Here is a 24,947-nt window from a genome sequence, read left to right on the forward strand (position 1 = left end):
GAAAGAGCATGTTCAACAAATTTGTATATAATTTTTCTTAAATTCTGAACGATTGCTGACTCTGCGCCGAACTGCTTGCACTTACTTTCGAATTAAAAAACTCGTGCCGTACGATGTCAACACGTCAACAGACAATGCCACAAATGAACTGTCAACTGGCCCAGGTAATGGCCAAAAGTTGCATTAGCTGACTTATCGTTGGGCAACGATATGAAGTTCAATGAGAATAGGTAAGGACACCCGTGCAGGGATTGGGCCGGACACACCTCTGTCATTAAAGGTGAATGCGTGCGACAGGCCATAAAAGCGTAGACCGCGTAAGCTAGATGACATAGCCGAGCGCCAATTAGAAACCACAACAATTAAAAGGACCGCCTGAAAGTGTGCTAAGCATTTGACAACACACAAATGTGTGTGTGTGTGTGTGTGTGTGTGTGTGTGTGTGCAATTTGGTGATGAAAGAGACTCACCTCATCACAGCCCGTGCAGCGGGGTTTCAGCATTTCCGCATAATGACGCTCACAGTAGACCTTGTCATCGTGAACACAGTAGGTGAGATCCACGAGCAGCTCGTTGCAGGTGCTGCAGGTGAAGCACTTGGGATGCCACATGACGCTCTCCACAAACTTGGGCGCGGCCACAATCAAATCGCCGGCTGCAATCTCGTTATCACAGTGCGCACAGTGCTCATCGTAAGGTGCATCCTTGATGTAGGCTGAAGATCTAGGAGTTAACATACGAAACTTTGACGCTTTGCAGGTTTACCCACCTATGTCTAATGCGATTTCGTTGCGTGCCGTCACAAAGTCCTCGAATGAGGCCTCATGCTGCACCTCCAGATGCTTGCAGTGCTCCAGCGACAGATCCTGCTTGGGCAGCTGGTACGCGATCTGCTGTTCACGCAGGCGTGCTCCCTCGCTGCCCAGGCGCGGCACCTTCTCGTCGGGCAGCTGGTCAAAGTAGCGATTCACCCGGGACGAGGCGCGCACGCCTGGCGGCACCCACGTATAGCCCAAGTCGCGTGGCTCCACGCCCGAATCCGCCGGCGAGACCACCTTGAAGCCCAGCCGCTCGTGCACATTGGTCGTCTGTTGCTGGTAAATGGCGTGCGCCTCGCGCGGACACTTGCAGGATTGGCAAGTTTTTCTGCAAGGAAGAAGCAAATAGATTATGAATACCAAAGAATCAAAAATTTGCAATATATTATTCAATTTTTTTGCATTAACATTCTTATTGCCATCTAAAATATTCGATTTCTGTTTTTAAATAGCGAAATTTCGAAAATAAATCGTTGCATAGTACGCTTTTTTGACGCTGCTTGCGGGCAGCGCTAGCGCAAGCTCGTGGCGCGGCGCCATCTAGCGGCAGCTTTTTGTACACTGCGGTCGCTTACCTTACAATGAGATCGTAAATTTCTTTCCTATCGAATACTTTGCAGTAAATGCTGAGGACATTGAGGCACGCATAATGCATGCCCGTCCAGGGCACATCGGAGGAGGCCAATGCCGCCCACAGTGGGCACTCAGCGTGACGGTCCAGGTCGAGCATTTTCACCATTTTACGTTTACGACACTCTGCATTAACGTTAACTGTACTTTAAGAGCTTGGTTTAGTTTATGATTATTTTCCAATTGTTGTTGGGCTTAAATATTATTGCTTATTATTTTTTATTTTTGGTTTACTTTTATTGCACCTCTGCGCGGCTTCTTTTTCAGTTTCTGTTTCAGTTTCTGCTTCGGTTTTTATCTGCCGTTTGACTCATCAAAATTTTGGGTATTGCTGGGGTCGGCCTCACTATAAGCACTCGGGGGCGCCTCTATACGCAATCCGACGTGGGGATATTATATATGTATATTCGAATAAGTTAAACTGCCATTTGGCACATCTGTTTTGTGGGGGATTATTTGCTCATTGACATTTTGATGAAGGTGTTAATTTTAACCTTTATGCGGGTGCTCACAAATTTACGACGGCATTGTTTACTATTTAACAATTATTTGCACACATATAAATATGCACTAGCAAAACATATTTAGTGTTAGATTGCAATTGATTGACTGTTTACTTAGTTTCTTGCAATTAGTTAAAAGTAATCAGCGGCATAAATACGACCCAAACCAGCCCAAACATGAGCTCATTTGGCCAAATGGCATTTGCCCAGCTACCGCACCGAGTTAAGTGTCCGGCACCTGGGATACACTCGAAAGGTATTCGTTGGCAGTCGGCGAACGCACATTAAATCAAATGAAGGTAAAGGTAACGATTTGGAGGCAGCAGCTCCAACTGTCCGATAAGATTAATCAACAAAATAAAATAAAGTGTCTGCTTCTGGCAGACGCACACACACACGAATTCGAATTGGATTGCCTGATGTCATCGGGGGCTGTTCCAACGGGGGCGTGGCTGAGCCTAAAAGATTGTCAACGACCACGAAAGTGTAGCAAAAAAAAAAAAACGAAAAAGATATAAAGTCAAGTACGTAATAATATCAAAAAATAGCTCGTGAGCAAAGGCTATCTCTGTGTAGAGATAAGTCCAATAAGACACTCGTAATTCCAATAAGAGGAAATGCATTAAGCCAGAGCTGACCTTTTATAGAGTCGAGCGGCAAGCGCCAGTCGTAGCTCACGACGTTTTGACGTCAATGCGGAAAATGCAACAGGTTTGCAAATATCAAACGGAAAAGGGGCCAAAAGAGAGAGGGGGCATACAGAGAGAGAAAGGGGGGTGGGGGCCTGCGGGTTGTTCGGTTCTGGCTCGGGTAACACAAACATGGCATAAATTAATTGGAATTATGGCATGATTCACTATTTGCCATGTCTGTTGCCATCGAGAACGAGATCAACTTAAGGTTTCTTTGCTTATGAATAATATTAGAAAAACTAACCCAAAACTCAGTTCAAACAGAATATTTAGATAAGAATCGTGCAAAAGAAATGTTTTGAAAAGAAAAAAGCAGGCTGATGAGTAAGCACATGAGATTAACTATTTTGTTATCATGCAAAATGTTCTCGAAATCTTGGGAAAGAAAGTTCACGAGAACGCCAGAGAAAATAGAGTTAGTCGTGGCATAAGTTAGGGTATCATAAAAGTCTATTTTTCACTTTTTTGCGCAGTGAGAACCTAAGAAACTAAAAGCCACAATTTAATGCAGTCTTTGTAATTAGCTTATGCCTTAAAGCGATACATTTTCTATAATTAAATGTTCTGCCATATAATTAAATGTCATAAAAGTGAAGAAGTAGAAATTTTTTAAGTTTTTTCTAGCTAAAGATACATTTTTTCAACGAAGTGAGAATTACAAAGATTTTGCCAGGCGCTAATTAACCAAACACAAAATTAATCAATTTTCTCAAAGTAAAATTTGTGGCATACGTTGAGATATAATAAAAGTGAATTAGAAACAGAATTTGTTAATTATTGAGGCAAAAGAAAACCTAATTTTTGTCTTAAAACTAACTTTGATATAAGAATTTGATAATTTTTTCTAGCCAAAGATAAGTTTCCTTTGCGAAGTGAAAATTTCAAATATCAATTCTATTAGAAAAACTCTCACTTATGCCACAAGTTAATACAATTTTCTCATTGGATAATGCCTAAATGTCTCTTATATTTTTATATTTTCTATAATTCAAAGTTGTGGCATAAGCTGAGATGAAAAAATAAAATGGGATATAATATAAGAAATTTATAATTTGTTCTAGCTAAAGATACATTTGTTTTTCTCTGTGAGAATTTACAAGTTTAATTCTTATAAAAAAAAAGATCTTCACTTATGCCACAATCGAATACACCCTTTATAGAAATAGCTAATGCCAAAAGGTCTCCGATATTTATAAATTTTCTATAATTAAAAATTGCAAAAGGAAACTCACAAGCGTCTAAGCAAAGCCAGAGCAAGTCCTAAATTGGCAAAGAATATTGTGAACTTTTTAAATCAAAATAGAGCACATTTGGCTGCTTTGCTCTATAAACAGATAACTAAAGCAACTATTGCCATTACCTAGTACCCGACATATATATATATATATGTATATATATATATATGCATGCATATAGCATGTAAATAATCTCAGTTTGTGTTCATGAAGTTGTCATTGTTGTGTGTCTAGTTCTCTGCGGGATGCGCAGCCTTATCGCAGAATAAACAATTACTATGCCATTAAAACGTGTTCACGCCAGATTAAGTCCCCCGACATTGGGCAGATGTGCGTTTGCATTCGCGTTTTCAGTTCATATCAGCTGAACGTATGTTATGCGTTTATCAAGCAGGCAAAAAAATGCCAGCAAAAGAGCAGATTTTATTTAATTGAATTGCGACACAATCAGAAGAGTTAAATAGCCGAGAGGCTTTTCACAATCAACAGAACGCAACGCAGTTAAACATATAACAACTTTAACGGGCGGCAACAAGTGAAAGATACCCTGTACATGATTTTGGGCAATCAGTTAAAATATATAATTTAACTGAAGATAATAAGTATCATACATTTAAAGTTACATAATGCTAAGAGAGATTTGTTTATCTGATTGAAACCCCATTTTACAATATTTTCAAGCGCAGCCAACTTAACACACGCATTCAAGCATTCGGTGCTGCCAGATCGCTGCACAAGTTGAGAATTATAAAATTCAAGCATTACAAGTAATATAAATTAAATTATACAATATATGAGCACATGATACATAAAAAATATATTTTCTATTGTTATATTTTATGTATAATGGAAACAATAAATATGTGGAAAAAAAATGCCCACTCAAAACCAAACTTCCCAGTCAAATCCGTTTCCAAAAGTCAAAACTCTTAAAAGTTTTAATTGCTGGGCAACCAACATAATATTTGATTTCAAATTTAATGCAAGTCCTTTAAACAGTTTTTGGGTTTGCTGCCTGGTTTTACTAATAAAGTTTTAGTTTGCAAAAGAAAAATGTTTAGCCAACATATCAACGAATACAATATGTACACTATTCTGGCGTTTGCCTCTTGCCCGGGGGTAAAGTATAGCGAAGCGTATGGAAACATAACGAACACGGCGGCAACAGAAAGCGTAAAAGTCGCTGCCAAAGTTTTGCTGCCAGATAAATGTAATTAAAAGCCAGAAAGTGCTCCACACACACACACACACACGCACACAAATAGACGGCGCTTGTTGTTGCCCGCAGAATTTGGCAGTTTTTAGGTTAGGTTAGAACACGGGGCAGAGTAGTGGAAAGGGGCAAGGGGCAAGGGGCAAGCGGCAAGCGGCAAGGGGAATTTGGGCAGCCAACAATTACAATTGATAAGCACCAAAGTCACTTTCATTTAGATGCGAGCAATTGGAAAACTTTTGGCGACATTTGAAAGAGGGTACACCTCCCCCCTCAACCCTACACCACACACCAGGCGACAAGCAATTGCAGTGTACAGACTTGTCGGTCTCTCTGTCTGGCTGCTGGTCTCTTGCGGCGGCACATTTTGCGCTGACCTTCTTCGGGAGAGCCGGGAGAGCAAAATCCAATTTTCCACTATAATTGAACATGTTGCGCCATAAACAATAAACCATAAACAATAAAAGCGCGCATAAAAGTCAACGGCGGAGTGCAACAAATCTCAATTATGAGCTACCAGCTCAGCCACAAGGTGTGCGAGCGTGTGAGAGCGAGAGCGAGAGGGAGAGAGCGAGATGCCGTGCATGATAGAGTGAGTGCAGTTCAAAGCTCAAACTGTCGCGTTCACGCTCGCGCTCTCTCACTCACCCACGCGACGTAAGCGCGCTCTCTTTTCGCTTTCGATTAAATGACTTTTAATGCGATTACGACAACAACAACAACAACAACAACAGCAACAACAACAACGGCAACAATGAGTGCAGTATTCTATGCACTTGACTGCGGCTACTGTCCCACATAAACTTAACTAAATAAAAGTCGGTTTATAAATGATGCGTGTAGATGGCAGCCACTAATTGAATCAGTGGAGCAGCGAACCCACTGATAACATCGCCCAAGGTAGATAATTAGCATATGCTGTGCATGAGTAAGAGCGAGAGGTCGAGCGAGAGAGGAGCTGCCCCCCGCTGGGAAGTTGAGCTGCGGCTGTTGTCATGACAGCGCAGCAGAAGCAGCTTCTAGTTTATGACTTGCAGACACACACACACACACACACACACACACATTAAAACTTATATATGTATACATATAAAAAGAATTATTTTCTTTTGCAACTGTTACTTTACTTTAGTGCGCGTGTGTGTGTGTGTGTGTATGTAAATGCCAAATTGCATTGCGCTTTGTGAATTATTACGGCCTTGCATGCACATTACTTTAGCTTTAGCTTTTGCTTCAGCTTTGCGCTCGTCACTCTGCTGGGCCGGTGCGACGGTGGGGTGAAGGGTTGGTGCAGGGGGAGGGGGGTGGGCGATTACGATTCCGCGAAATCTGGCCACAATGTGTAACACAAAAATAAAGAAGAGGCGCAACAAATGACAAAGCCGGCTGATGCACTTTGATATATATGAGCGTAAATGTGTGCGCGCGTGTGTGTGTGTGTGTGTGTGTGTGCGTGTGTGTGTGTGTGTGTGTGCTGGGCGCAAAAATAAGCCGAAATGTTGGCAAGTCAATTAAGATCCTCTTAGTTTTTATACCCTTGTCACGAAATGTGCAGGAAATATCTTCGGCCTCATAAAAAAAAAAAATATATGTACAGTGTAATCCCTACCAAACGAAGCTGCCTTACACGAAACTGTTCCCAGGTTTTTTAATACTTTTTTTTTATATAAATGGTTCTTCGAAGGCGGACAATTTGCTTGTTTTATGTTCTTCTGAGATATCCGAGAATCTGTCGGGCTTTAACCTTATTAAAGCGTTTTGAAAATCTTTCTGCTTTCAGTATAAATTTCTTAATAAAATCCGATAAGAAATATCAAACATATAATAGTGGTAATACCTTCTCAATGCCTCAGGAACTGCTTGATAAATCTTATTAGAAACGAACTAGCATATCATATAGTAACTTCTATAGGAACAATCGCTTGAAAATATAGTACTGCACCTAAATCTTAACTTTAGGTAAACATTTAAGTATACTCCGTATCTTTTATGTGCTTTAAAAGATATTCTATCTTCCACACTTAATTAATTACACCTTTTTAAGTTATTTTTAGCTTTTAATTATATTTAATAGCTATTTTTAAGCTTTACGAAATCTGAAACAACGTTATAAAACACTTTCAAGTTTTAATACACTTTTACAGTGGGCCATAAAAAGACGGCTAAAATGCGCGCTTATCAGTTATGAACTAATGAAAAATGTTAATGAAAGCCATTTTCTTTAAGCCAAAGCAAAAGAAATTCCACCTCCTTATCATATATAAATGTTCATGCCAAAAATATTTGACTTTTGATCAGATCTGGCTGTCACCGCATTTGTAAACAACAACAACAAGAAGAAGAAGAAGCACATAAATTGCAAGAATTTCTTTGGGTTTTGTTGCTTTATACAACAGATTTTCAGATGTTTATACATATAACGAAACCGCAATTGGATAAATGTAAACAAATATGTCTGGCAGCAGCAATTGGCATTTAGTTTGTGAACATTCGACGGCAACAAAAATATGAGTTGGCCAATTTGTGAATTTGTGAGCCCCTGAACTTGAGCAGCCGTGAAAATAGTCCGCACAGACGTCACATGCAGCTTGTTTCAAAATTAATTACATTTATTTTATCTTAATTTCTTGAATTTAAGTCAACGCGAAACAAAAACCAAAAAGAAACACGTTAAATGCCGCGCCGAAATAGTCGCGCGGTAAACGCGCGCGTTTGCGTAGCGAGTTGAAGGGGCGCTGCGAGAGCGACCAACCGCACCGTTACACAATTCAATCCTAACTGAACTCTGCGTCGGCGTCGTCGTCGTCGTCGCCTGGTCTGGGTCTGGGTCTGGTCTGCTCTGCTGCGCCACGGTGTGTTTGTTGTCGTCGTCGGCGGCGACGCCGAACGACGCCGTCGCAGCCGAAGCGTAGCATAAACGAAGCTCCCACAGAAAAGAAAGCGAAGCGAGAACAACGCATCGTGGGAGACGGCCGAAGAGCGTGCCTTGGAGAGAGTGCGAGTGGGAGCGTGGCAGCGGCGCCGGCAGCGAGCAGCGATAATGACACGGCACTTGCCTATGATGTTGGCTGCTGCTGCTGCTGCTGCTGCGTCTGCCTGCAGATGGGGCTGCATTATATGCTGCAGCCGCAACCGCTTATTAGCAATGCGAATGCGTTAGGGTTTGAATATGCCCTGCACCCTTGAAAAATGCCTAAATGTGGGGGTATATTGGTGGCATAGTAATGTTTGTAACAGGCAGAAGGGGACTTTTTTGGCTTTATGGGGTATTCGTTAGGCAATATATCTATCTATCTATATCTGGCCATAAGCATAAGCACGTCGATCTCAGATGCTTTCAAAGTTATTTATAATTTGGTGTGCATTTGAAGTTAATTTATATTTATCGATAGCTCTTGAAATTTTCCCAAAATCAATAACCGATCATCACTGATCATCAAATATCGATATAAATCTTGCTTTTCATTAAGTATATCTCGTAAATTACTTGATCTAGGAACACTAATTGTGGAATTAAACTTCTGATATGGCACGTGCAGAACATTTATAAATATATTGGTTAATCGATTACTCAGTTGCCAATAATCGATACTTATCGTTTATTAAATTAGGATTTTTGATAATATCTCGTAGATTATAACAGCGGCGTACACTACATTTGTAATATAGTCTCTTCTATAGCACGCTTCTTTCCTCCCATCAAAATGGATAACTATCGATAACTATCGATTAACAGATTTGATCGATTTTTGAGCATAGCTCTTAGATAACACGAAATTATGAAAATAGCTACTCGTATTTACGCAATTTTGTATAGCTTGCCTGGTTACAGGGCATCTGCCAGTCGAGTATTCGCTACTCATATTCGGTTTTCATGGCGATTCTTCATTAATGCGACGCAGAAACGTGTGAGAACCGCGCTGCCAGTTGGCGGCTAATGAGTCAACAGGTAGTGCGCTTGGCTGCCCCAAAGTTGAGTCGAGTGGATGCAAGTTCGAGTTCGAGTTGTGCCACAAATGCTCCCGTTTGGCTAGGCGAGCTGCATTTCGGTGGCCGGGCACAATTAATGGCCAGCGGCTGCTGCATTTATTAGCTGGCATGCGGCATGCCACGCTTCCGCTGGCAGCAGCTGCTGCTGCTGGCCGAGAAAAGCCGGCCAAGGTCACAGTCACAGTCACAGTCACAGTCAGAAGCGGCCAACTGTGGCCACATTTATCACAGCGGCTGCGACAAGTTGCTTGCTTTGATTACCACATGCAACAAATTACGTTTATTTATAAACAAAGTAGCTAAGCGGCCAATTGAAATGTTTTACTTGGTGCGCGGAGGAGGGCGAAGGGAGGTGGGGTTTAGCCCACATTGTCAGCAGCTATACAAAATCCATAAAGACAACGCAAATGGCCCGTAAAAATATTATGATGCCATTGAAGCTGGCCCGAATTGCTGCCCAGTTGCCTTTGCCGCATACCCTAACTGCGTGCGGCATGCGCAATAATGTGATTGTGCTTGCGACAGCGACAGCCAGCCGCATACCCTGTAAGCTGAAAGTGGCCGGAAGGGTGCATATTGTACTTGTAAAATATCCATTAAAACTATAAATGGCTATTTTAAGCATGAATTTGGAGAAATTGCCTATAGATTAATTCTAACTATATAATTACATATTCTATATATATTTTTTATATTTAATTATGTGATATTAAGCAAGAAATACCCTACATTTGGGCGCTTTAAGATGAACTAAATTCGAAGAAGAATTCAAAGGCCGAATTTTACCAAACAGAAAATCTTTTCTTACAAAAACTGAGGCCCCAACCGATTCTTCCAATGGAACATATGATATATATTATCTTCATAAAACTCTTAAAGACAGTTTTTGTTAAGATATAATATGAAAAAGTAAATCTTCGACTATATATTTGTATTTATATGGCTTATAAAAGTATTAAAAAAAGTGTGTATCGATACAATCGCAACGACGTGAACTATTAATACGCTTATAATGCAACAGGCAATAAGCTTCAGACACAATATGTATGTCACCTGAACGAAGGGCTTCCCAATCCTTCGACACATTGCATGCGGGAGAAACTTAAAATTTGTACAACTATTAATTTTGGAATGTAAAGGAAAGGTTAACTATGTTAAGGAATGCGTTCAGGCCCATTTTGCACTGTTATCCAAAATTTGCATACTTGATAGGACTTGGCTTCTTGACTGGACTCGAAGATCGCATGACTAGACCTCAACTTTATATGAGAAGGCGTACGACTTGGACAGCGCTCGATTTCCTTTTCAGATGGGTTTATGCATATATATAGATATATATACATAATCATAATTTTGTTCTTTCATAAGAGGTTAAGATGATAAAATATCCACAAAAATATAATCGAAGTGCAGGCAAAAAACGTTAGACAACCGATTAATTTAACTAATCGATAACGTTGGGGCCTGCGTTCATCATCAACCCGCATCCCACCTTGCTAAATAACGGCAAAGTTGTTTAAAAACTTAAAACTATAACTATTGTATTAAAATATATATTAAATAAAAACAAAATGCTACTATGTTCGATCTAAAAATTCCCTTTTGATAAGCCCTAAGATGGCATAGTCAGACTTTTCCACAAGTGGAAAAAGGCGTGGAAAATTAAAGCCTAATCTGACAAGCAATAAACTTGGACCGGACAAGGCCGGGCAATACTAGCTAGTACATAATACTTATGTCCTAATGTCGTAATAAAATATGAGAATAATTCATCCATATGTATATATATATGTATATATACATTATATATACATTACATTATATTTCATGCTGGATTCCACATTTTTTTCACTATAAAGAGTATGTGTGCTTCGGCTTGAATATTATTCTGTATGTTTTCTTATATTTTTGCTAACTCACTTTGCGGCCACTTTGTAAATTTTGTATATTTGCACAAGAAATATACAAACATGCGGCATGGGGTGGGGTGTTAACGGGGGCTGTATGGGGGGAGGGAGTGATTGGGAGGGGTGAAGGGGCGCATGGCAATGAGTGTTGATTGTTTTGGCCAAGTGCTTTCATTCATGGCGTACGCGCCCAAAAAGTCAACAGACCCTTAAGAGTCTCTCTCTCTCTTTCTGAATCTCTGACGAACAGCGCACGCATATATCTATGGCCAACCCCCACTCCTCCCCCGCCCCAACCCCCTTTTCTGTGATGAACAACTCATTTCGCAGCTACATCTTGGCCGTGACGCCAGCAAAGGTCGCCCCGCCCACCCTCAGCCGCCTGCCTGCTGATCATCATCAGCGAAAAGTTAAAGATTCATTGCGTGCTTTTGGCCAAGTGGGCAGGGTGGGAACGGGGGCAGCTGGGGCGTAATTTATGAGATTTTGTTTTAATGCACAAATCGCTGTAAACATAAATGATTAATTGGTCTCAATTGGCAAGGGTGAGGGGCCATATATGAGCCATGTCAGCGAGCCAACTACCAACTGCTGCCTGGACGTAGGTGTACTTTAGATTGATGATGTGACCAGCCCCCCAACCGCTCCCCTACCCCATCCCCTCCCAATCTCCCCATGCCGGAACCCTTTTAATTAGAGGCAGGCACGCCTTACAAATTGCATGCATTATTAAGACCTGGCCCAGAAGGTGGCACTGCCTCAAACAGCTGCCGCCGTCTCCGGCTTGTCCATCAGCTTGATAAGCAGCTCCATTAAATGGCCCACAAACATATATATATATATATATATATATATATATCCCTATCTAGGTATATATATCAGGTAATATTATGCGAGTACGTATTCATATTCGATTACGAAATGCAAAACGTGACTTTGGCGACGCAGCTGATTAATTGATGGGGAATGGGGGCTGCTTAAATGGCTGAATGCCGGAAAAAGTTGGCGCTGCATCGCAGAAAAAATAAGTAAATACATAAATAAAATGGCAACAACAACAAACAATATAATGGCTAAGCAGAAAATGATGATACCAAGCGGCAATAAATATTGCGTGCAAACGCGGATATGGCTTGACTTAAATTGTGATACAAAATGTGATTGAAAGTGTGATTAGAAAAGTGATTTCTTCTTTCCTTAACATAGGTCACGACTTCGAAAACCCAATTAGTTTATTAATGCCATAAAATCTTGGAAAGATTAAAGATTATGCTTACATCTCTATATATAGAGTAGATTGTGTTGACTGACTGACTGATTGCCTGACTGATTGACTGGCTCACTGACTGATTGATCGATTGACTGACTGACAGACTGATTGATCGATTGACTGATTGACTGACTGACTGACTGACAGACTGATTGATCGATTGACTGATTTCCTGATTGACTGACTGATTGATTGACTGATTGACTGACTCACTGAATGACTGACTGATTGATCGATTGATTGACTGACTGATTGACTGACTGATTGACCGATTGATTGACTGACTGGTTGACTGATGGCCTAATTAACTGACTGACTAATAAACTGATTGACTGGTTGACTGATTGACTGACAAATAAACTGATTGACTGGTTGACTGATTGACTGACTCACTGATTGACTGACTGACTAACTAACGAAATAAGCTGCTGGATACAACTTATTTCGCCTCAATTATAAGAAAAAACAGTTAGATCAAAAACGGTTTAAAATTTAGAACTACACAGCATAAATAGCTTAAGCACCAAATATTAGAATTATATTTAATTTAATTTAATTTTTTTTTTTTTTTACGAATGTCAGCTTTAATGAAAAAACAAATGTAGCGCGCATTTTGTATGAAAATATTTATGACTTGCAATATTTTCAGTAGAACAAGCGCGCAATTATAATTAAAAATGTATTTGTTTAGTTAAATTGAAAAGATATGACAAACGTTATAAGGCAAAAACTTGTTTCAAGAATGTGGAAAACTAGGTTTTGATATACAGTTCTTTCAAATGTTATTTGAGTATATTATTAACATTAATATGCCAAATACGTGATTTATTTTTAGGCTATATTTTTTACATAAGCTCCCCTAAAAGTTCACAAATATATCTCAATGCTTCAACCCTAAGAAAACTTTTATGAAGATCCATATGGCCTATATCAATAGATACATTCCCTTAGTCTAAAAATTGTGTCAAAAATAGTACAAACAAGTTTTGCACAATTTTCTATATTGGAATTAGACTAGAACAAGCAGATGGGCAAAATAAACAATGCCTTTTGGCAATAATATATAATAGATTTAATTTTTGTATTTGTGCCCATTTAACATATTCGCATGCTCTGTTTATATTTTAAATATGGCTCGAAGATATTGTCCATAAAAAAAAAAAGAGAAAGAAGAAAAGAGAAAAACATTTAATTCCTAAAATAATGCAGATGGTAAATAAACTTCGGCATATAAACGGCTTTATAAATAGCTCAGTTAGCCATATTTCTATAGTATTATTCCAGGAGAATTGTAAATATAAACCAAATACTATTTAAACTGTGAAACTTTTCATGTTGATGAACCTTGGACTTGGCCGGCCAGCCGATGACCAACTATAGTTGGCTTTTTGCACAGATACATTTGTATATATATTGCGGCCAGACCAATATGTTTATTACAAAAGCCATCTATCAATAGATCTTACGGACCGTAAATACAGATACAAAGCCGAAACACATACAAACAGATAGAGAGAGAGATAGAGAGAGAGAGATAGAGATGTGTGTGAACCTTTGGAAAAAATTCATGTGGGTTCATTTGGTTTGTTTATTTACCTGTCCATGTCTATGATGCATGCGCCTGTCATTTGCCGTTTTTAATTACAGACGTCTTTTTGGAGGGAGGTGGGGAGCAGCACTGTGTAACATACAGCTGCGTACTTGTAGGCACATTAGATACATGTATCTTGCAGATACATTTGGCGCTGCGTCGCTTGCGCCGAGAAATGAGTCTGTTTTGGGCTGCCATTAAGGCCATTATTTAACATTAGATAATGTGCCTGTACAGGTAGCTGCTACATGACTGCGTGTAGCCTCTAAAAGGTAGCTAATGTTTTTATACATTTTACCCAAACGCCTCCCCACTCACATATTTTTGACTTGATTTGTGAAAACATCACATGTTCAGACAGCGCAATTCTAGTGTTTATTCTAGTTCCAAGTAAAATATCATTTGCCAGCCTTCAGCATGTTTGAACATATTTGCGCATATTGCCGTTAAATGTACTATTATGTGTGTTTCTTTTTCGGCTTCTAACTCACGCCTGGTCATTAATTTGCTACACGAGACGACCGAACTAATTGGGTTTAATGGGGGCACGTCTCTCCGGCGCAAGGCGCTTTCGAGAATGCGATTACGAAATTTTGTTTTGTTTGAGTTTGCTACATTTTTCAACACTACCCAAACTAGTACTCCCTCTAGAAGTACAGTGAAGAACATTTTCCAGCACTGACATTTGATTTGTTTGACATGCGTTGGCAGCTTGAGTCAGTTAAGCACATTTTCCAACACCAACAACGTTTAAACATAGCAATGAATTGCTTGACATGCGTTCACAGTTAAGTACGCTTTCCAACACTAACACAACTACAAATTTATCATGCGCTTAGCAGAAACTATTTGATAACCTTGACGCTTCAATAATACATTTTCGACACCCTCCAAATGAATAATATCACCAATAAACAAGAAATAAAGAAGAAATGAGTGCGAAATGATGCAAAACATGCGCCAAAGCATCAACCAAAATCAAAGCAAAATTTATTTTCAATCTTTCATGTTTTTCGCCACCCTTTTCAACGATTGCCAAAAGATTGATGATCAATTAAAATACTTTTCGAATTGGCAGCAAAATTCATTCGCTCATAATTATCGGACAATAACTCATAAATTGTGCCCGTGGCCGCAGTTTATACGCTGCCCATTAGCCATAGTTGGATTGGCGATTAGCGATTCGGGAACGTGAAAACATTCGCAAATTATCATTAACGATCTACGGAATTAATTTACAGCTTACACAAAAGAAGAACAAGAAAACTTGTCGCAGACCAGTTACGTGATTTGTGGCCGAATTGTAGAAATGTCCAAAAATTGCAATTGACAGCTCACGAGCTGATGCGATGAATATCGTTTAGCACTTACCGCTCGGTCAACTGTTTGTCGTCGCAGCCGCCAGGTGTCGTCAGTGCTAACGTCAGAGCCGCAGACTTCTTGCGTCTGATGGCCATGTGACGTTCGCGTGTCGGAAACTTTGGCTGCTTCTTGACCAACACTGGCTGCACCTCGAGCACATCACGTGACGCACGCTGCATTTTCAACTGCATCTTGCATAAACTTTAGTTGTTTCCTATTTTGTTGCTGCTGCTGCTGTGTAAAGAGCGCGACAATAACTGAGCTCGCGAGTTTAAAATGTAAACAATGACAGCAGTTGACAGCTATCTATAGCGGCCATATATAATGCGTGTGACAGATACTGATAAGCCCAAACCACACACACACACACACACGCACAAAGTTACTCTCTCACTTGCATTGACGTCTGACTGCGAGAGAGAGAGAGAGAGAGAGATTGCGCGAGAGCGCGAGTTGAATATGAAGCGTATGTAGCAAAAAACGGCTCTCGATCGCTCGCTCTGTCTGTTTGCGGTTACCGAAATTCGAGTTGAAGTTGAGTTTCGTTTCGTTTTGGTTAATTTTATACACTTGCAGCCGCCAATTAGCAGCAGCTCATTAACTAACTTTGCCAATACGCCGACTGATCGCGTGGGCAACGCACAAGTGCTGCAAAACAACTAAAACCAAAAACTAAGCCTGGAATTGAGCGTGAGTCAAAGCGAGGCGTCTGTAGGCGGCAGAAGAGCGGCAGAGGCGCGTCAGCGCAGCTGCGAAAACTCAAAAGCTAAGCACGAAGCGCCGTTAGACAACGTCGGCTGCATGAAATAAAAAGCTTAATAGGCCAAGTATAAGCACGAAGTCGTCAGTCAGTCTGTCAATTCGTCACTCTGTCAGTCCGTTGTGCTCGCAGTTTTGCAATTCAATGTCAGCCTCGGCTCCATTCATTGCTCAAGCTCAGACCCTAAGTTACGAAAACAGCAACAAAAACTGCAAACATTGCCTTTTAACTTGAACTCAAGCTGAACCCCAAAGCTCAGCGCAATTGCAACAATTCAATGGAAGCGCCGGCGCGAGTTTCAGCTTTTATTGGCGCAATCGGAATCAATTTAAGGCCAAAGCTTTTAGAGAGCAGCGAGCGCAATTGTGCGAAGCAGAATAAACAAGCAGAAGCAAGTCAAGGTCTGCGCAAGCACTTTAATTACCGTTGCAGCAACCGAAGCGACCAATCGGTGCAGACGTTGTGCCTGGAGGGGCGAATGAACGATCGCACTCAGCGGGTTGTCATGCAACGCCCCCTATGAGCATTTGCAAGCAACATAAAACCAAAAAAAAACTGTCATGCTGAGTTTATTATGGGAAGATGATGGCGCAAATATTTAAATGGGGAGATAGTGAGCTATTCTCTTGAGCTGAGGAGGACAACGAGAGAAAGGATTTTTAATTTCTTTTAATTCAGAAATCTTCTGGCGCTTGCAAATTATTTTTTATATTTATTCAAAAGCATTTGCTGAATATTTTTTAAGAATCTCAAGTATTTTTGGGCGCTGACAACTTAATTTTGAAATTTGTAAATTTTTAAAGATTTTTCTATTTAATTTCCAGCAATGTGTTAACAATTTTATAATGCCCAATTTCAGCGACTTAATTAACGTTCAACAAAATAATTATAAAATGCCGCAGCATTTATTTGTCAGGCTATTCACATGATTATATATATATTTTTGGAATTTTTTTCAATTATAATTTATGCCCAATGTTTTTTTTTTTTTTTGCCATTAAAGTCAAACAGAGCGCTATAAAAACAAGGCACAATAAAACAAAAAAAAAGAAAACAAAAACAATTGAATTATAGCAAGGCACACACACACACGCGCGTACACACACACGCATGCAAATCGAATGGGGCAAAAAAACGCGCATACGCCCCGCATATCTAGCAAAAGTTGCGCTTACGTCTGCCTTTGCCCCTCCCCATGCCACCCCCTCCCTTGCGGTGCGCAATTGGCGCACGGCCAGCGTCAAAATGAAAATGCCAACAACAACAACAACAACAACAACAACAAAAACCGCAGTTAGACAAAAGGCGAACGCAACAGACAGACAAACTAATTTTACAAATTAATAGCGTAATTTGAATTTGCGGCCTGCGCCCGGTTTGACCGTTAAGTGCTTTTCCCAATTGGCAAAACGACGCCCGTTTCCATGTCCAATTGGCATTTTGGATTTGCCTTCTCATTTGCATTTGAATCTGCATTTGTGCATATTTATTTACGCACTGCAATTAAATGCGCTTTAAATGACGCATAAAGCATAAATAAATGCCAATTAATTAATCACATTTAAACGTATTTTTGGCCCAAAAAATGTGCCCGCCTTTGGTTTTTGCGGTTGAAATTTAACGGTTTGTTTTTATTTTCATATTTTATGTTCGAAATATTTGGCAAACGTTTTATCGCTGGCGGACATTTTCCTGTCTTTTTTCTTGGCAACGCTGACGCATTATTTATTAATCCCAGCAGAGCTCAGCCGTAGGTGGGCGGGGCTAACTGGGGGAGGGGCGTTGTTAGCGGAAATGCGCTAAAATTATATTGATTTGATCGAAATTGCGGCTAGCGTAGATTGAGAAACAAATGCAAGTCTCGCACGCCACCTGGCGGCAGTTTAACTAAGCGAGCGCGCGCAAAGCTTCTGTTAAGCTTTTACAGTGCGCGACGGAATATTGAGGCAACTGAATTGAAATTGGATATTTCTGCCTTGTATCGCCGATATTTACCCAGACATAACTTAAAGTAATAATCCATATTTTAGCTAGAACTCACCTCCAATCGTGTGCCGCAAAACCGGGGCATTCTGTTTTGCATTGCTCGCAGCGCACGCCGTCGTCCACCTCGCGTATGATGACACCCTGGAAATAGACATTTTTTAATTGGATAATTAAGTAAATGCAATAGAAACATTATGAATTATAGTTAGATAATGCTGATAAGCGTGGTACTTTAAAATAATAAATTAGATAATTGAAGAACAAAATACACACGACTCTTGATACGGGCTGTAAGTTACGCAAATTTTTGAATTGACGGAATTTAATTAATTGCAGTAGATAATTCAGATAATATATGTATATTTACAAACTTATATGGGAATTTGTTAAAAATATTGTACATTTACAGAGGAAAAGATATATATGTATAATATGTGTAAAGGGTATTGTCTAGTTAAACATCTATATTTATAAGATATTTTCGATTCCTAAAGAAGTACAGAACTTCATAGTTAAAGAAGTACGACTAGAGCATACCTTTTACAACTTTGCCAATTGGAAGCGACTTTCAATGAAACAGTTGAAGAAATGAATGACACACAGGCACGACTAGGTGATTCCCATTACAGCTACAGAAGCACGTTTGACAAAACAATTATAATAAATTAAATTAAATATTTACTTTAAGTATATTCTTAAATAAAGCCAACTTTAACCTACAGAAAAGTTCATTTAAAGATAATATTTCATGGCAATTTCTGTCCAAGACCCACGCACTCTTCGTTCATTGTTTACAGGGTATTGCCGTGCTAAGTACAATTTACGATTGCACAACTTAATTTGTATTTTGCCCATTTACGCTCCATTGCGCCACTCCTCTCCCCGCCCCCTAACCCCCCTCTCCAAGCCACCAACTGTGGCGAACTGTGGCGTGGAATTGCATGGCCAAGGGCCAGAGAAATTTGAATCCGTTGCCAGAGAGGTCAACAGTCAGAGAAAGAGGCTTAGCACAGTCAAATTGCTGCAGTTGGCAGCTGCTGCCTCTTCTTCTTCCTCTTTTGCTGCTGCTGACGCTATTTCTGCTTCTTCTTCTGCTCCTGCTGCTGCTGCTGCTGCGGCTGCTGCGGCTGCTGCTGTTGTTGCAAGCAGCAACACTTGTTCCAAAATTACACTCAAATATATGTAAGACCGAAATAAAAAACAACAAATGAGCTGGCTGAGTTGCAGATGTACGACTAGCAGATACCCTACAACTAACTAATATTGCTTGCCTTGCTAACAAAATCGCTAAATATTCATTCTTGATAAACATTTGTGTTTTTATTCCGATTGATATCGATATAAAATACAAAATCTTCAGATATGTCTGAATATACAAAAGCACACGGCGATACCCTAGAAAATATATAATTTCTTTTTATCATATTAATGAGAAAATTAATACCATATTTGGTGTCCTAGATCTAATATAATTTCCGAGATATGCTTAGAAAACCGAAGCAGAAAATCGATCAAAATGGGTTTCTGGTGTAAAAATAAGTTAAATCAGAGTGTTAGATAGGAGAACATTTCATTCAAGTTCGGCAAAGCCACCTACTAACTGTTACACAAATTTCCGCCGAATCATTATACCCTAGTGACACATTGGGCTACAGGGTATTGAAAAAAAAAAAACAACAACTTGGCACGTTTCCACTGCAATTCTGGCCATGTTTCTTTGTCTTAATGTGTGTTATTTGGTGTGTGTGTGTGTTCGTGTGTGTAGATGTTGTGTGTGTTATCTAATGTGGTGTGTGTTTGAGCTTGTTTGAATGCGGCTGCAGCAAACATTTGCAGGCTTTTTAGTAATTTTCTTCCTATTTTTACTTTTTTTTTTGATTTTCAACTGCAAAAGTTGACTTTTCATTGCACAGCATTAATATGTAGGCTGCGGCAGAGCTTTGTCCTTTGAGTGGCGCCTCACAATGTGTGTGTCTGTGTGTGTGTGTGTGAGTGTTTGCCCTTTTTGGCGGCAGTCCATTGGGGCAACTAGTCGAACGTATCCAATGCTGGCGCAATAATTGTGACACGTCGCGCTGAAAATCGATGCTGACCCAGTTCGTTGACAACCCTACACACATATATATATATATATGTGGCTGAAGGGTACAACCCTGGCCCGAGAGGCCCGACGACAATGGCGTGCAGCAAACATTCACACTGACGGATGTGGCATTAAGTTGCAAGTTGACGGCTTAAGTGCGCAAATGTTTGACTGCCACTTAAGCGGAGCTGCCACTCCCACTTCCCCGCGCGCTCTCCTCCACAAACCACTCTGGCTGGCCAAATCCCCACAGATTAATGATCTGCCAATTAAACACATGTCACGCCAACATATAGCCCATCATGGCATATGCATTATACCCAATCACAGCCGCTCGTTCGGCGACAAATGAGTTCTTGCCACATTTAAGAACGGCGAAAGTTTTCCAATTTGCCAAAGAAAAAAACAACTCTCAAAGATTTACATATTCGCACAGCTGACAGTTGACAAATTTGGCGCTGAGTTCGGCTGAAACCATAAATAGGGAACGCCCCAAACGTAAAGTCCCATTAATATTAATAGCGAATAAATGATAATTTCGGAGGTCCAGAGAAACTTAAGCTGACTCTTGCATAGAAAATGTAGCACAAATTATAAGTTATTTAAAGAGATAGTCGAATCTTATGTGCTGCTGATAAATAATGGTAGAGGGAATGCCACTAATGTACGCCAAATAAAGCTTAATATTACAGTTTTGGTCTAAGACTTAACTTTTCGAGCTTATGTATAACTCTTAGGCATATGTAGTCCATATAGAGACCTATAACATATTTAACTGATCTAAAATACATATGGAATATCCTTAATGTTATCGATTAATAATTACTCACAATCGACATGAAGTTGGCTGCGCTATTTCGATAAACTTATCGGTCTGGTCGAACGCAATTATAGAGAAACTTTCCGTTCGAGCGAAAATCTATTGACAAAAACAAATTAAATATATGTTTTCGCTCAACAACATAGACATATCATTTTTTGTGCAGCTCCATGCAGAATGATGTCATGCTCCAAAGTCTACCCAAAACAATAAACCCAATTCTGAATGTAAAATACTGTCCAAAATAACGCTGGGAAACTATGTGGAAATTGCCATTTGAAGTGTCGTGTAACTCGCATGCAAACTAAATAGGCTAATTCGACAGAATGAGAACTAGTTCGGCCCACACACACACACACACACACACACGCACACACAGTCAATGTGTGGGCAGCGCCCGCGCACTTGCTTTTTAGTTCTGGGCAAACAAATTTGAACATTTGTATCTGCGTCGACAAATGTATCTCTGAGCGATCAGCTCAGTCAACTTTGAGCAACGATTTTTTGAAGCTATGACGCGATGCAAATGTTGACTGTTTGTCTACAAAAATATGAGTCCGTAGGTCGACGACGACAACAACAACAACAGCCACATTAACCACAACAACAACGACAACAACTTAAAAACCGGCTCCGATTTACTTGGAAAGCAATCTAGGTATGAGCCACATATCATAAAAAGCAGCAGAACAACAGAATCACAGAGCCTCAAAAGTATTTGTTTATTGCAAAATACAAAATACACGCAAACACACACACGCACACCAATTAAAGAGCAACAGTAAAAGGAAAGACGAGAGGAATAAACAAAAAGAACAGTTTACTTTAAGTACAAAACTAACAATTTTACAGAAGCGCCGAATTTCGCTGAAAATGGTTTGCTGCTTTCTAGTTTGATACCCTATAAAAATGGTGGGTAAAGGTATCATGGAGTACATTCGAATTGTGGATCAGCAACAGCAATTCGACAGGCAAATCTAGGGTATATTTAAGCTAAATGCTTTTATTACATGCATACATGCATACATGCATGCATGCAGGTATGCATACATGCAGGCATACAGACATGCATGCATGCACACATACATAATAAATACGCATATGCTTACATGCATACATGCATACATACATACATACAGACATACACACATACATACATACATACATACATACATACATACATACATACATACATAGATACATACAAACATGCATACATGCATACATACATGCATAATTCTACATACATATCTACATACCCGCTCCACCGCCATATGCTGCTGCTCCACAGGCCGTTGAAGGCTACGTTTCCTGCCTTGTTGAATTTCAGCAAGGCCTACTTGAATTCTTGAGAATCGAGGAGGAGAGCCTTTGGTAGAAATTCGTTGGTCTGCGTTTGGTATTAGACAAGAAACCTGCATACATACATATATACATGAATGCATACACACATGCATACATACACAGACATACATACACACACACACACACACACACATACATCAACACACCCACACACACACACAGTTATATGCCTTGTATTATTATATACTTTTTTCCATCTAAGCTCAGAATTGTAAGATTTGAATAGAATTTATGCTTGATTTATTGCTAGTAAATGGACATTTAGTTACAGGGCAACACGCAGTCGTGACGTCTCGTCTAATGCAATCAGTTGGCTGAGTTGCCTTTATGTTTGGTAGCTTGTCAAATTTTGCATTAATTAACACTTTTTAGTTTGGGCTCTGATGATTTTCAGCGTTTAACCTGTTTGCAGATGGGCCACGCAATGGATCTAAAGCAAGGCTACGACTCCAAAGTTTACATTACATTTATTTTTCACAGTCTAGTTAAGATGCCACAAAGCCAACCAAATGTGTTTCCAGCCTAACCGAAAACAAACCAAATAGCAACAAACTTGGGCGTACTTTTAAGTAGCTCAAGATCATGCGTAGATCAGCGACAAACTAAAGCTGTTGTTGCTGCTTTAGTTGCTGTTTTAGTTGCTATTTTAGTTGCTATTGCCAAGCTAAGTTGGCGACTTATCTGGCCTAAGCTCAATGCGAATAGTCAAAGCAACTAACAACGACCCCGTTGTGACTACATTAGAAAGTGTTATAAATAGTCGAAGCTCAAGTTTCAGGTTGATGATATTAGAGCAGAGATTTGTTAATTAGTTAGTTTACTAAAGAGGAGGTGAAGGGAGACAGAAAGAGAGACAGAGAGAGAGAGCGAGAGAGACATCGCAAGAAAGGCAAAGTATATTTTAGAGACTATCGACTCTTCTCTAAAATATTACTTATTGAGAAAACTTTAAAGAAGGTGGAATCATTTTTTAAAGATTTAAAAACGATTTGCATACAATCGAGTTTGCTATTGTTAAGATTAATTATTATTATTAATTTTAGTATTATTATTATAATCATAATTATAATTTGGTTGAGTCCAATTTCTTGATCTTGGCGCAACATATCGTGTTACAACGGAAACCTATTCGAATAACTCGTCAAGAGTTTCGGCAGCAAAGATGGCTTATAAAGAAACAAACAAAATGATGTGGGTGCAAGAAAAAAAAAATAAATAGAAGCAATTTGACAGCAAACATCAATTCGAATACATTAATAATAATTCAGCGGAAGGTGTTAGTTCAATTACCTTTAACTCTTTCGACACGTAAACAACACAGATTCTCAGAACGAAAGACAATTATGCATTTATATAATTAAATGTAATTGAGAAACTCTCGCAAAGAAGCTCTAAAAAGAGACTACTTTCAAAAACTTTAAAAACTAAAAAAAAAAACAATTCTAAATAATAAATAATGATCGATGAGTAATGAGTAATGAATAATGAATATGAAGTAATAAATATTTATGGAATGCCTCTAATGCAGTTGGTTTTAAGAGCAGCTTGCAGTTGGCTGCATCTCTTATTTAAATGTAAATATTCAGAGAGATTATATATTCAAGGAATATTTTATAAAAATGAAAAAATGCATTATAAAATAAAATGATCAAGCCCACTTACTATGCGAACAACCCAACGTGCAACAATATAATCGCATAATGAATATGATTCATTTTGATCTACTCGAACACATATTTGGTTTAAATCATTTATGCCCTCATGCATATGAGTATAAAAGTATCCGTATATCGTTTTTTTTTTCACAACTCAAAAAGGTGCTCGAACAAATCAACTGGTTGTTGACGTCATTTTTTGTTTATACATCAAATATATATATATATATATATATATATATCTGCGGGGTAATGTATGCCGTTAAGCGTAGTATTCTGAACATCCAAATACGGCCATAATAAGCGCATCTGCTTTCTAACTAACCCTCCCGTAAAACAAAATATGGTCGCAACTAAATCGAATGCTCGTCACGTAACGCTCAGACATTGTCATGCACAGTTAGTCATACGAGGGATACGAAAACCCGTACAGGGAGTTAATATTGACCAAAATAAAGAATAAACAAAAACTTGGACGAAAAATAAAAGTCATCATAAAAAAAAAAAAAATAAAGTAAAGTATGGTAAATTTTCAAGATTTTTAAAAACAAATACCACGAACGCAGACATAATTAACACCTCAATAAAAATGTCTTGTATATATATATATATATATATATATATATATATATAGCTGCCCATATCTGAATGAATGTATTTTTGCACCTTTTGATTTTCTTCTCAATGAAGCCGCATACAACATTTAGGGAGTTGGTTGGAAAAGATTTCGTTAGCCCAATAAATGTTAATTATGAATTTACACAACACAACTTGGATTTGTTTTCTCTCTCAATGCTTGTTTGTAAACAATTCCCATTGTTAAATTAATCTTCATTTTTTTACAGACATTAACAACAACAACAACAAAATGTACAAACACAAGAAATTTTTGGGTACTTTGAACATTTATCAATTGTTAGCACAATTTGTAAATAAAAATAGGAAAATAAATAATATTCGCTTCGAATGACGCAAATTGTCGCCTACCTCATGAGTTGTACCTAGAGATGAGCGCGGGGCGATAGTTATTTAGGCGTGCTAAGAGCATGACATTTTCAGCAGACTTT

General features: G+C 39.2%; 1 protein-coding gene across 3 annotated transcripts in view; it reads right to left on the reverse strand.

Moving 5' to 3' along the window:
* The window catches only part of Lmpt (four and a half LIM domains protein limpet), a 68,748-nt gene that overhangs the window by 28,296 nt on the left and 15,505 nt on the right, over positions 1 to 24,947 (reverse strand). The window contains exons 3-5 of one of the 3 annotated variants that reach the window (XM_032435255.2): positions 18,013 to 18,098; positions 770 to 1,146; positions 471 to 715 (exon numbers count right to left, since the gene is read on the reverse strand). In XM_032435255.2, coding sequence (XP_032291146.1) covers positions 471 to 715; positions 770 to 1,146; positions 18,013 to 18,098 — 708 coding nt within the window. Of the gene's footprint in view, positions 1 to 470; positions 716 to 769; positions 1,147 to 1,393; positions 1,803 to 15,220; positions 15,780 to 18,012; positions 18,099 to 24,947 lie in introns of those variants that run through there. The other 2 variants (XM_015175399.3, XM_015175397.3) reach the window with 2 other exon arrangements.

The sequence above is a fragment of the Drosophila virilis genome, chromosome 3, assembly GCF_030788295.1.
Source record: "Drosophila virilis strain 15010-1051.87 chromosome 3, Dvir_AGI_RSII-ME, whole genome shotgun sequence".
NCBI classification, from domain to species: Eukaryota; Metazoa; Arthropoda; class Insecta; order Diptera; family Drosophilidae; genus Drosophila; species Drosophila virilis.